Here is a 15,009-nt window from a genome sequence, read left to right as displayed (position 1 = left end):
GAGGAGCAGAGAGGAGGAGAGAGGGATGGAAGGATGGAGGAGAGGGGAGGAGTAGAGAGGAGCAGAGAGGAGGAGAGAGGGATGGAAGGATGGAAGAGAGAGGGGAGGAGTAGAGAGGAGCAGAGAGGAGGAGAGAGGGATGGAAGGATGGAGGAGAGAGGGGAGGAGTAGAGAAGAGCAGAGAGGAGGAGAGAGGGATGGAAGGATGGAAGAGAGAGGGGAGGAGTAGAGAGGAGCAGAGAGGAGGAGAGAGGGATGGAAGAGAGAGGGGAGGAGCAGAGAGGAGGAGAAGAGTAATATTATCATGCTCTTTGATTGTTTTTGGTTGTCATTTATGTACAGTAGACAACAACATTGTCAAGTTAATGTAATTACATTGTCAATAATACTATCAGATGGGGGGTGTGGCCAGAGGTTCTGACATTAAAGGTTAAAGGTGAAGAAGCTCCGCCCACTCACCGGCTGGCCAATCCGGTCCAGGTTATCCAAGAAGTATTTCACCGACTCACTCTGTAGACAGGAAGAGACAACAGTCTATTTGATTTAATGAAACTTTTTATTCCATTGTTTCCATTGGACACAACAAGCTGAAAGCAAAGCTCAAGCACACGTTTTTGAAAGTATTTGCTATATATTTCAACCACACACACAACAAACACTCTTCCCACTGGGCAAAGACGTCAATTAAACGTCTATTTCACGTTGGTTCAATGTAATTTCATTGAAATTACGTGGAAACGACGTTAATTCAACCAGTGTGTCCAGTGGGCTGACACAGAGGCTTCTAGAATGCTCTACAATGTTCAAACAAACAAAACTGATCATTAAACTCAACCCTGACACGGACAGAGGGATGGAGGGAGGGAGGGAGGGAAAGAGAGAGAGAGGGGGGACAGAAAGAGAGAGGGACAGTAAGAGAGAGAGAGAGGGACAGAGGGGGAGGAAAAGGGAGAAAGGAGTAAGAAAGAGAGCAATATTTTCTGATAAAAGTGTGTTGACCCTGTGTTTTGCCTCTAAGAGGGGAACATTACTAAAACAGATCCAGGACCAGCTTATTAATGCGTTCCAGGGGCTCTATGAAGCAATCTCCCAATGCCTCTGAAGGGAACATTACTAAAACAGATCTAGGATCAGCTCTTTAATGCGTTCCAGGAGCTCTATGAAGCAATCTCCCAATGCCTGGATAAGCATTTACGTCATTCAGCAGACACTTTTATCCAAAGTCATTGGTCCATTTTATGAATAGGTGTCCCCAGGCTGTATCAAACCCACGACCCTTGGTCTTACATGCACCACACCGACTGAGCCAAACAGGATGTTTAACATTATTTACTATGATAGTTCAGTCTGGTACATTGCAACCTCAATCACATCCACCACCCCAGGAAACAGCTGTGTGTGTGAAAACAGAGAGAGGGATTAACCAGACAGAGACAGCAACCCCCCTCCCCTCCCTTCCATACACACATAAAACTAGCCCTCGTTCCAAAACTATTCCTCTTTCCAAAACTATTCCTCTTTTGAAACCTATTCCTTGTTCCAAAACTATTCCTTGTTCCAAAACGAATCCTCTTTCCAAAACTATTCCTCTTTCCAAAACTATTCCTCTTTTCAAAACTATTCCTCTTTTGAAACCTATTCCTCGTTCCAAAACTAGTCCTCTTTCCAAAACTATTCCTCTTTCCAAAACTATTCCTCTTTCCAAAACTATTCCAAAACTATTCCTCTTTCCAAAACTATTCCTCTTTCCACTATTCTTCTTTCAATCCGTCTTTCATTCAGTTGATGGGCTCTGGTCTGGTCTTATTGTAAATGTCAGTTTGTCTTCTTCTCCAAATGAGATTCCAACTTGTCTTATAAATGAATAATAATTTGTCACAGAGTCGTGTTCTAAAAGTGACCCCATTGGACGAACGGTCGTGAACCGTTATGTTGCCGTGCCAAACAGGAAACGCGACCCCATGACCCAATGGCTGACCTGTGATGTCACCGCCACAGGAAACAAAGTCCGCCAACGTAAGGGGGAGGGGCCAGGAGGGGGGAGAGGGGAATTCCCAGCATTGAGGAGATTAACACAGACTACATACACAGACAGACAGACAGACAGACAGACAGACACACACACACACACACACACACACACACACACACACACACACACACACACACACACACACACACACACACACACACACACACACACACACACACAGACACAGACACACACACTCTAGTCTCACTTTGCCATACCACCAAAATCACGTCGTTGTCACACCTCCCTTGGAGGTCTGGAGAATTTAGTTTTGGTGCAAAAACACAGCGGACAGATTTTGATTAGATGTTAAATTTCTAGACCCCCCCACGCCTGTAGACTTGCTGGGTGCTCACTGATTACCATCCTGGTAGTTGGTGTTGTTGCCTATGCTAGTTTTTCAAGTGCTGCTGACAGGTCTGCGATTTATATTTTATTGAAAGTGAATTACGTTGGTAAAGTCAAAGGCCACAACACGTTCTAAACCGCTCTGGTGACAAACCCTTTTCCTTTTGTGTCCAGTCATCCTGTCCACACGGCCGCTTTGCTACCACTGAAAATATCTTGAAGATTGCCCATTATTTAGTTTCTAAGGACCCATAAAACAGAGGCAGTGGGAGAACATATTCAAGTAAGTAAATACAATTTTTTTATTATTATTATTAACTAGCTAGCTAGCTACAGTAGGCCACTTTGTAGGCTAACTCCACTGAGCTGCTAACTAGCGAGCTAGCTAACTTTACACACTGTTTAGCTAAGTGAATTAAATGTCATCAGCTAGCTAACTTTACACACTGTTTAGCTAAGTGAATTAAATGTCATCAGCTAGCTAACTTTACACACTGTTTAGCTAAGTGAATTAAATGTCATCAGCTAGCTAACTTTACACACTGTTTAGCTAAGTGAATTAAATGTCATCAGCTAGCTAACTTCCTATTACCTAGCTATCTTGACGTAATCATTGTAAAATTAAAAATCAGTCTCCAAATGTATTTTGTAGATAACTGATTCTCCAGTCCCTAGAGGGTTAAACTACGAGGATAGAGAGATAATGGAAACATAATATTCAGTGCCGTCTAATTGGAGTATAATGAAGCCTATTTCTTTGTGATGTAATCTGTCCTCAGCTATGGAAAGCTGTGAGAGCCTGTTGGCAGAGGAAGACAGAGGTCCCAGTGAACGTCCTAAGAGACTAAGGGTATATCCTATACGCCCTGGGTTATATGTGTAGGCCTACGGATGTTTAACAGAATGCTGTTATACAGTTAAACATCCCACACAATGTATTAACCTGTTACATTTGGAGCTGCTGGAGGACTGCTGGCTGTGCAGGGTTCTGTTCCAGCCCAGCAATAACACACCCGATTATCAACTCATCACTTCTAAAGAGTTGATCATCAAGAGTGCTATTTCCTGGGCTGGATCAGAACCCTGCTCAGTCAGTAGATCGGTGGAGCAGGGTCGGTCACCGCTGGATCAGAACCCTGCTCAGCCAGTAGATCGGTGGAGCAGGGTCGGCCACCGCTGGATCAGAACCCTGCTCAGCCAGTAGATCGGTGGAGCAGGGTCGGCCACCGCTGGATCAGAACCCTGCTCAGCCAGTAGATCGGTGGAGCAGGGTCGGCCACCGCTGGATCAGAACCCTGCTCAGCCAGTAGATCGGTGGAGCAGGGTCGGCCACCGCTGGATCAGAACCCTGCTCAGCCAGTAGATCGGTGGAGCAGGGTCGGCCACCGCTGGATCAGAACCCTGCTCAGCCAGTAGATCGGTGGAGCAGGGTCGGCCACCACTGGATCAGAACCCTGCTCAGCCAGTAGATCGGTGGAGCAGGGTCGGTCACCGCTGGATCAGAACCCTGCTCAGCCAGTAGATCGGTGGAACAGGGTCGGTCACCGCTGAAATGGAGTTTTTGTTGTTTTCCTGAAACGCTGTTTTAGTAATAATAACCTACTTGTTGCTAGTCAATGATCTAGTGTTGTTTAGACTAAGATGTCTCATCTTTACATAACAGTTAGCTTATTTCTACATTTTAAAGTGATGATTCTTGTGAAGTGTTTAAACTTGTTTTAACTGTTAAACTAATGACCTGGTGTTGATGTTTATTAATCACAATCCTGAAATAAAGAGAGGAAGGGCTTCTGTCTGTGATGGGTCTGTGTTTCAATAAAGACAGGAAGAGGTTCTGTCTGTAATGGGTCTGTGTTTCAATAAAGAGAGGAAGGGCTTCTGTCTGTAATGGGTCTGTGTTTCAATAAAGAGAGGAAGAGGTTCTGTCTGTAATGGGTCTGTGTTTCAATAAAGAGAGGAAGAGGTTCTGTCTGTAATGGGTCTGTGTTTCAATAAAGAGAGGAAGAGGTTCTGTCTGTAATGGGTCTGTGTTTCAATAAAGAGAGGAAGGGCTTCTGTCTGTAATGGGTCTGTGTTTCAATAAAGAGAGGAAGGGCATCTGTCTGTAATGGGTCTGTGTTTCAATAAAGAGAGGAAGAGGTTCTGTCTGTAATGGGTCTGTGTTTCAATAAAGAGAGGAAGGGCTTCTGTCTGTAATGGGTCTGTGTTTCAATAAAGACAGGAAGAGGTTCTGTCTGTAATGGGTCTGTGTTTCAATAAAGACAGGAAGGGCTTCTGTCTGTAATGGGTCTGTGTTTCAATAAAGAGAGGAAGAGGTTCTGTCTGTAATGGGTCTGTGTTTCAATAAAGAGAGGAAGGGCTTCTGTCTGTAATGGGTCTGTGTTTCAATAAAGAGAGGAAGAGGTTCTGTCTGTAATGGGTCTGTGTTTCAATAAAGAGAGGAAGAGGTTCTGTCTGTAATGGGTCTGTGTTTCAATAAATACAGGAAGGGCTTCTGTCTGTAATGGGTCTGTGTTTCAATAAAGAGAGGAAGGGCTTCTGTCTGTAATGGGTCTGTGTTTCAATAAAGAGAGGGAGAGGTTCTGTCTGTAATGGGTCTGTGATTCAATAAAGAGAGGAAGAGGTTCTGTCTGTAATGGGTCTGTGTTTCAATAAAGAGAGGAAGGGCTTCTGTCTGTAATGGGTCTGTGTTTCAATAAAGAGAGGAAGAGGTTCTGTCTGTAATGGGTCTGTGTTTCAATAAAGAGAGGAAGGGCTTCTGTCTGTAATGGGTCTGTGTTTCAATAAAGAGAGGAAGAGGTTCTGTCTGTAATGGGTCTGTGTTTCAATAAAGAGAGGAAGAGGTTCTGTCTGTAATGGGTCTGTGTTTCAATAAAGAGAGGAAGGGCTTCTGTCTGTAATGGGTCTGTGTTTCAATAAAGAGAGGAAGGGCTTCTGTCTGTAATGGGTCTGTGTTTCAATAAAGAGAGGAAGAGGTTCTGTCTGTAATGGGTCTGTGTTTCAATAAAGAGAGGAAGGGCTTCTGTCTGTAATGGGTCTGTGTTGTATTCTGAAATGAACATAACCTTTTTGTATAGTTGTAAGATCTCCAATGAGTTGTATTTGATTGTCACTCTCTCACTATATCAGCTATGTGTATCCATCGTGCAGCTTCTCATGTAACATCACTAATGCAGCTACAGTCCTACAGTGTGATGGCACTACTGGTCTTTAGGGCATCTGTCATCTGGATCAGAGAATAACTGAACTAACACAACGTTTACATGTTGAGCTCTACGTTCTCCGCTTAAAATCACCCCAGTAGACCAGGTACATGTGGCAAACCATATACCAGATTTTCTACATGCCTTTTAAAGCGACAATATTGCACTTTTTTTGGGGCGATCAGACCAAATTCAGATAGAAATGTAAGTTATAGATCTGTCGTTCTCAAGCAAAAGCAAGTCTAAGTTGCGGTAGATATGTTCTATGTGCTCTATTTCTATGCTCCCTGGTCTAAATTATAGTTGCTTGTTTTTGTCACATAAAAACTGAAATTAGGGAAACTATTAAGAGTTTTAACAACCAGGAAATGGCGGAGCGATTTCTGCATAGTGCCATATTTAAGTGCTGACATATTGTTTCAAATTGTTTAGTTCAAATCCAACCCTTGTAATTTAGGTACAATATGACAGTAAGGAGATGACAGTTAGACTACAGGAGATAAGCATTACAGGTAGCATTTTATGTTATTTAGTTCATTTTAGCAATGTTGCTAACAAAATGATTGCAGTAGTTCCCATAGATAGACAGTACATGGTTGCTCTATGTATCACTGACCCTGGATAAGCTAGACTGGGCTAACACAGCTATCCTTTTAGGTCAATAATATGCTGTTTTTATTATCTTTTGGTTGGATTTATAATCCTGAGAGAAATTGAACTAGCTAGTAGCTAGCTAGTTAGCTATACCTAGGTAGCTTACGAGGTTAGCTGACTTTTCTCCCCAAAAACTCTCATTGTGGCTAGCGACTTGTCCCGCATGCTAGCCTTTACAGCCAAATATCACTTCAGAAACGTCAAAATATTAAATATATTAAATATTGATATGGCCAGTGTTGTAAACCATTTCTTCCTCGTGCTAGGCTTTACAGCCAACTATCAATTCAGAAACGTCAAAATATTAAATATTGATATGTCCAGTGTTGTAAACCATTTCTTCCTTCTTACTGCAGCTTGACAGCTTTAGCTCATCTGGACAAAACAGAGAAATGCTGTGAAAACCAGCGTCCTGTAAACGTTATAAAATGTTTTGTCACCAGTGGTTGTTTAGTTGATATTTTTTTGGCATAAATCTGATGAGCACCTTTGGAGCTCCTCCCAAGCAAGGCACCGGGTTCCCCCCTCCTCCTTAGCTGATTTCTGCCATGGAACTTCCCCAGACTTCCCATTTTAGGGAAGCCTGGTTCACGACGAGGCTACTTACACCCATACCACACACACACTGCTGACTGGAGCTAGAGTGGTGTGACAAATAGCATTATGCATCACTACTGACGCAGAGAGAGAGAGAGAGAGAGAGAGAGAGAGAGAGAGAGAGAGAGAGAGAGACACACACACAGAGAGAGAGAGAGAGAGAGAGAGACAGAGAGAGAGAGAGACAGAGAGTGAGATAGAGAGAGAGAGAGGGAATGAGACAAAAGAGAGTATTTTTTTCTCTGAAGTTCCCATTTCAAAACTAAAATAACTTTATTAGTCGACAGTGAAAATGCTGACAGAGTGTTTTAAGGACTGAGTAAGCAGATGGACTGAGGTTTCCTCTCTATTTCAGGAAGACAGGAAGAGAGGGGGAGGGAGGGAGAGGGAGAGGGAGGGAGGGATGGGGGAGAGAGAGGGAGAGAGAGAGGGGATGAGAGATAGAGAGATGGCATGTTTTTTTGTATATAATTTATGAACCAAGTTAATAAAAGATGTAACATTGTGGGGACGTAAGGAAAAACCAATGACTAAAGCCTGTCACAGCAGATGCATTACAGCTGACCAATCAAAACAGGTTTTTGGTGGGTTAAACCAATCAATGGATAGAACTGGTGTAGTTGTGGTGTGAGTGAGTAAGGCAGCAGGAATGGAACTCCATTCACAGTTTGTATTGGTCAGATTAGAGGCTTTACTACTAGATGAGGTCTGAATAGACTGTGTGTTTGTGGCCCCTCTCTCGCTCTCTCTCTCTCTCTCTCTCTCTCTCTGTCTCTCTCTCTCTCTGTCTCTCTCTGTCTCTGTCGCTCTCTCTCTGTCTCTCTCTCTTTCATTCTGTCTCTCTCTCATTCTCTCTCTCTCTCTCTCTCTCTCCTGGTTGCTACGGGAACCCGGTGTTCTTTTTGAGCGCTTTTGGATTCGACTTGAAGGAGCTCATAACTATCACACACACTAGGGCTGTCCCCGACAACAACAAAAAATCTTGGTCAACCCGAGAGACTTCTTGTTCTTTCGACCAATCGATTGGTCTAAATGTTTTAACTTATTTTTACATATATAGTTAGACACACCCTATGTGTTTGAATAAAAGCAACTACATATGCACAGAGCTTGTCTGATGCTTTAAGCACACTGTTTGATTAAATAATTACGACACACAAATGACTCAACAAAGAGGTTTTATGGTCACGCGGTTTAAAATAAATAAATGACAGTGAGTGTCTGTGTGACTGGTGCTACTACTCTCCTCCCTACTGCAGTGAACAGGCCCCACACCGCAGTACGTGTTTATCTCTGCTGTCTCTCTCCTCCCTACTGCAGTGAACAGGCCCCACACCGCAGTAAGTGTTTATCTCTGCTGTCTCTCTCTCCTCCCTACTGCAGTGAACAGGCCCCACACCGCAGTAAGTGTTTATCTCTGCTCTCTCTCTCCTCCCTACTGCAGTGAACAGGCCCCACACCGCAGTAAGTGTTTATCTCTGCTGTCTCTCTCTTCTCCCTACTGCAGTGAACAGGCCCCACACCGCAGTAAGTGTTTATCTCTGCTGTCTCTCTCTCCCCCCTACTGCAGTGAACAGGCCCCACACCGCAGTAAGTGTTTATCTCTGCTGTCTCTCTCCTCCCTACTGCAGTGAACAGGCCCCACACCGCAGTAAGTGTTTATCTCTGCTGTCTCTCTCTCCCCCCTACTGCAGTGAACAGGCCCCACACCGCAGTAAGTGTTTATCTCTGCTGTCTCTCTCCTTCCTACTGCAGTGAACAGGCCCCACACCGCAGTAAGTGTTTATCTCTGCTGTCTCTCTCTCCTCCCTACTGCAGTGAACAGGCCCCACACCGCAGTAAGTGTTTATCTCTGCTGTCTGTGCTGAAGTGGCACATCCTGTCTTACTTGTTTCTGACTGAAAAGTTCTGTTACCAGAATCCCTCATTTGAAAAACATTCCCTATTCCCTCAACCTCTCTTTACGTATGATGCTTCACACAACAACAAAAACACACACACACACACACCACACACACACACACACACACACACACACACACACACACACACACACACACACACACAACAAAACACACACACACGACAACTTGACCAACATGTATCTTTAAGATAGAGTAAGTGCCTGATTTAGTCCCATCATTCCCTATGGGCACCTTTTAAAGGGAATGTTCCCCTCGTTGGCATTAACAGTAAACGCTGCATATGTCAGCTACATCGTTAATTACCTTTAAATGGCCCATAGCCGACCGCACGATCGGATTGGATCCCGGCCTAACATGATTCTATCTCTTACACATGTGACGTTCTCCAACTTGTTTGTGTGTGTGTGTGTTTGTGTGTGTGTGTTTGTGTGTGTGTGTGTGTGTGTGTGTGTGTGTTTGTGTGTGTGTGTGTTTGTGTGTGTGTGTTTGTGTGTGTGTGTGTGTGTGTTTGTGTGTGTGTGTGTTGCGGGGGGCTGTCAGTCGTTTCTGTTTTCTCTCGCTATCTCTCTACTCCTCCCTTCTCTCCATTTCTCCCAGTCATCCTGTTTCTCTCGATCCCTCTCCCCTCCCCTCCCCCAACCCCATTTCTCTCTCTCGCTCTCTTTTTCTCTGGCTGGGATCCAGAGTTTCCTGGGAAAGCAGGGCTGTGGTGCCCGGAAAAACCTCTCAGAGAGAAAGATAGAGGGGTAGAGAGACAGACAGAGAAAAGGAGAGAGGGAGGGAGAGAATGAGAGGGAGAAAAATAAAGACTTTCATAAACAAAGATAGTAAGAGAGAAAGAGAGAGAGAGGGGTAGAGAGACAGACAGCGAAAAGGAGAGCGGGAGAGAGAGAATGACAGGGAGAAAAATTAAGACTTAAACAAAGATAGTAAGAGAGAAGAAGATGGAAGAAGAGAAAAATACACACAGAGAAAGAGAGAAGCCTGAAAGGCAGCTACAGACTGAGGATTCACTCTGTCTTGTTCTGTTTATCTGAACAGGAACCAAGTTGTCTTCTGTGTATCACGTTAGCATGCTAGCATTATCCACTGTGACTAATGACAAGATTAGCCTCGTTTGCTAACCAAGGTCATTCTCTAAAGTCTTTCTCTCTCCCTCTCTCTTATCTCTCCCTCTCTCAGAGGGAGAGAGTGACCTTTCACCTCCTGAGAGTGGCTCGCATGATATGGCGTCTGGAACTTCCGTTTGGGCACGCATGTGTTCTAGGTGTTCCTAACATGGTAAACATCTGACACTGCAGTATTAGTATTATTACTATTGTTATTATTATTATTATTACTATTATTATTATGATTATTATTATTGTTATTATTAGTGTTATGATTATGATTATGATTGTTATGATTATTATGATTATTATTATGACTATTATTATTGTTATTGTTATTATTACTATTATTATTATTATTATTATTATGATTATTATTGTTATTATTATTATTATGATTATGATTATTATTCTATGTGTGTGGGATTTGTCTATGTCAGAGGAGAGAGAGCTGTAGTGTTCCAGTATGTAATGAAATGTAACAGCAACAAAACCAGCTCTCTCTAGACATCCAGGTTGAATAACAACAAAACAAGCTCTCTCTAGACATCCAGGTTGAATAACAACAAAACCAGCTCTCTCTAGACATCCAGGTTGAATAACAACAAAACCAGCTCTCTCTAGACATCCAGGTTGAATAAGAACAAAACAAGCTCTCTCTAGACATCCAGGTTGAATAACAACAAAACAAACTCTCTCTAGACATCCAGGTTGAATAACAACAAAACAAACTCTCTCTAGACATCCAGGTTGAATAACAACAAAACAAACTCTCTCTAGACATCCAGGTTGAATAACAACAAAACAAACTCTCTCTAGACATCCAGGTTGAATAGCAACAAAACAAACTCTCTCTAGACATCCAGGTTGAATAACAACAAAACAAACTCTCTCTAGACATCCAGGTTGAATAACAACAAAACAAACTCTCTCTAGACATCCAGGTTGAATAACAACAAAACAAGCTCTCTCTAGACATCCAGGTTGAATAACAACAAAACAAGCTCTCTCTAGACATCCAGGTTGAATAACAACAAAACAAACTCTCTCTAGACATCCAGGTTGAATAGCAACAAAACAAACTCTCTCTAGACATCCAGGTTGAATAACAACAAAACAAACTCTCTCTAGACAACCAAGTTGAATAACAACAAAACAAACTCTCTCTAGACATCCAGGTTGAATAGCAACAAAACAAACTCTCTCTAGACATCCAGGTTGAATAACAACAAAACAAGCTCTCTCTAGACATCCAGGTTGAATAGCAACAAAACAAACTCTCTCTAGACATCCAGGTTGAATAACAACAAAACAAACTCTCTCTAGACATCCAGGTTGAATAACAACAAAACAAGCTCTCTCTAGACATCCAGGTTGAATAACAACAAAACAAACTCTCTCTAGACATCCAGGTTGAATAGCAACAAAACAAACTCTCTCTAGACATCCAGGTTGAATAACAACAAAACAAACTCTCTCTAGACAACCAAGTTGAATAACAACAAAACAAACTCTCTCTAGACATCCAGGTTGAATAACAACAAAACAAACTCTCTCTAGACATCCAGGTTGAATAACAACAAAACAAACTCTCTCTAGACATCCAGGTTGAATAACAACAAAACAAACTCTCTCTAGACATCCAGGTTGAATAACAACAAAACAAACTCTCTCTAGACAACCAGGTTGAATAAGAACAAAACAAACTCTCTCTAGACATCCAGGTTGAATAACAACAAAACAAACTCTCTCTAGACATCCAGGTTGAATAAGAACAAAACAAACTCTCTCTAGACATCCAGGTTGAATAACAACAAAACAAGCTCTCTCTAGACATCCAGGTTGAATAACAACAAAACCAGCTCTCTCTAGACATCCAGGTTGAATAACAACAAAACAAACTCTGTCTAGACATCCAGGTTGAATAGCAACAAAACAAACTCTCTCTAGACATCCAGGTTGAATAAGAACAAAACAAACTCTCTCTAGACATCCAGGTTGAATAACAACAAAACAAACTCTCTCTAGACATCCAGGTTGAATAACAACAAAACAAACTCTCTCTAGACAACCAAGTTGAATAGCAACAAAACAAGCTCTCTCTAGACATCCAGGTTGAATAGCAACAAAACAAACTCTCTCTAGACATCCAGGTTGAATAACAACAAAACAAACTCTCTCTAGACATCCAGGTTGAATAACAACAAAACAAGCTCTCTCTAGACATCCAGGTTGAATAACAACAAAACAAACTCTCTCTAGACATCCAGGTTGAATAGCAACAAAACAAACTCTCTCTAGACATCCAGGTTGAATAACAACAAAACAAACTCTCTCTAGACAACCAAGTTGAATAACAACAAAACAAACTCTCTCTAGACATCCAGGTTGAATAACAACAAAACAAGCTCTCTCTAGACAACCAGGTTGAATAACAACAAAACAAAATAGTATCTAGTAATATGTAGATCAGGGAGGTTATTTTTAATGAGGACATTCCGTAAGTGGCTAGCTTGCATCAACTACCTTCATTAAAACCACTGCAAAGGTTTTGCCTGAAAACGATGGTTTCGAATCGCAACGTTCTGTTATGTCTGCTTTGTGATTTGTCGGGAGAGACATATTTTCAGATTTTTCTTTTAGTTGTCCAGTGATTTTTGTTGTTGTTGGTTTGCTTTATGGAGGTACCAAGAGAGTCTGTCTTGATTCCAGACCCTAGTCCCTGCTGTTGCCCTAGGCTGGGGTTTAAGAGGCTAGTCGGGATATGGCCTGAATCCCTCTAAAAACACATCCTCTGCCTTCACCTGCTCTGGTGTACTACTAACCCACATCTCTCCCTTCACCTGCTCTGGTGTACTACTAACCCACATCTCTCCCTTCACCTGCTCTGGTGTACTACTAACCCACATCCTCTCCCTTCACCTGCTCTGGTGTACTACTAACCCACATCTCTCCCTTCACCTGCTCTGGTGTACTACTAACCCACATCTCTCCCTTCACCTGCTCTGGTGTACTACTAACCCACATCTCTCCCTTCACCTGCTCTGGTGTACTACTAACCCACATCTCTCCCTTCACCTGCTCTGGTGTACTACTAACCCACATCTCTCCCTTCACCTGCTCTGGTGTACTACTAACCCACATCCTCTCCCTTCACCTGCTCTGGTGTACTACTAACCCACATCTCTCCCTTCACCTGCTCTGGTGTACTACTAACCCACATCTTCTCCCTTCACCTGCTCTGGTGTACTACTAACCCACATCTCTCCCTTCACCTGCTCTGGTGTACTACTAACCCACATCCTCTCCCTTCACCTGCTCTGGTGTACTACTAACCCACATCTCTCCCTTCACCTGCTCTGGTGTACTACTAACCCACATCTTCTCCCTTCACCTGCTCTGGTGTACTACTAACCCACATCCTCTCCCTTCACCTGCTCTGGTGTACTACTAACCCACATCTCTCCCTTCACCTGCTCTGGTGTACTACTAACCCACATCTCTCCCTTCACCTGCTCTGGTGTACTACTAACCCACATCCTCTCCCTTCACCTGCTCTGGTGTACTACTAACCCACATCTCTCCCTTCACCTGCTCTGGTGTACTACTAACCCACATCTCTCCCTTCACCTGCTCTGGTGTACTACTAACCCACATCCTCTCCCTTCACCTGCTCTGGTGTACTACTAACCCACATCTCTCCCTTCACCTGCTCTGGTGTACTACTAACCCACATCTCTCCCTTCACCTGCTCTGGTGTACTACTAACCCACATCTCTCCCTTCACCTGCTCTGGTGTACTACTAACCCACATCTCTCCCTTCACCTGCTCTAGTGTACTACTAACCCACATCCTCTCCCTTCACCTGCTCTGGTGTACTACTAACCCACATCTCTCCCTTCACCTGCTCTGGTGTACTACTAACCCACATCTCTCCCTTCACCTGCTCTGGTGTACTACTAACCCACATCTCTCCCTTCACCTGCTCTGGTGTACTACTAACCCACATCCTCTCCCTTCACCTGCTCTGGTGTACTACTAACCCACATCTCTCCCTTCACCTGCTCTGGTGTACTACTAACCCACATCTCTCCCTTCACCTGCTCTGGTGTACTACTAACCCACATCTCTCCCTTCACCTGCTCTGGTGTACTACTAACCCACATCTCTCCCTTCACCTGCTCTAGTGTACTACTAACCCACATCCTCTCCCTTCACCTGCTCTGGTGTACTACTAACCCACATCTCTCCCTTCACCTGCTCTGGTGTACTACTAACCCACCTCCTCTCCCTTCACCTGCTCTGGTGTACTACTAACCCACATCCTCTCCCTTCACCTGCTCTGGTGTACTACTAACCCACATCTCAAGAGCTGTCTTTGACTGGGGTTTAAGAGGCTAGTTGGGATACACACTAGGGTTGGACCATATTACAATACACCATGATAAACCAGCCGTCGGCGATGGTGACGCCATCGTGATGTGATAGACTATGGTTTATCCTATTTGTACTTGACTGCAGTAAAGAACGGAGCCTCACAGCACACAGCAGGACAGTACACAGGAGGACAGTATCCAGCAGGACAGTACACAGGAGGACAGTATCCAGCAGGACAGTACACAGGAGGACAGTATCCAGCAGGACAGTACACAGGAGGACAGTATCCAGCAGAACAGTATGCATCAGGACAGTATGCAGCAGGACAGTACACAGGAGGACAGTATCCAGCAGGACAGTATGCATCAGGACAGTACACAGCAGGACAGTACACAGCAGGACAGTACACAGCAGGACAGTATAGAGCAGGACAGTACACAGCAGGACAGTACACAGGAGGACAGTACACAGCAGGACAGTACACAGGAGGACAGTATCCAGCAGGACAGTATGCAGCAGGACAGTACACAGGAGGACAGTATCCAGCAGGAGAGTACACAGGAGGACAGTACACAGCAGGACGGTACACAGGAGGACAGTATCTAGCAGGACAGTACACAGGAGGACAGTATCCAGCAGGACAGTACACAGGAGAACAGTACACAGGAGGACAGTACACAGGAGGACAGTATCCAGCAGGACAGTACACAGCAGGACAGTACACAGCAGGGCAGTACACAGCAGGACAGTACACAGCAGGACA

At 43.8% G+C, this 15,009-nt stretch overlaps 1 protein-coding gene across 1 annotated transcript in view; it reads right to left on the bottom strand.

The window, feature by feature from the left end:
• The window catches only part of LOC106593532 (guanine nucleotide-binding protein subunit alpha-12), a 33,422-nt gene that overhangs the window by 4,625 nt on the left and 13,788 nt on the right, over positions 1 to 15,009 (bottom strand). Inside the window, exon 3 of the mRNA XM_014184875.3 lies at positions 460 to 510. Coding sequence (XP_014040350.2) covers positions 460 to 510 — 51 coding nt within the window. The remainder of the gene's footprint in view (positions 1 to 459; positions 511 to 15,009) is intronic.

Source organism: Salmo salar, chromosome 02 (genome assembly GCF_965601325.2).
Source record: "Salmo salar chromosome 02, fSalSal1, whole genome shotgun sequence".
In the NCBI taxonomy this organism is placed as follows: domain Eukaryota; kingdom Metazoa; phylum Chordata; class Actinopteri; order Salmoniformes; family Salmonidae; genus Salmo; species Salmo salar.
The sequence above is the reverse complement of the archived record's forward strand: the minus strand, read 5'-3'. Positions and strand labels throughout refer to the sequence as shown.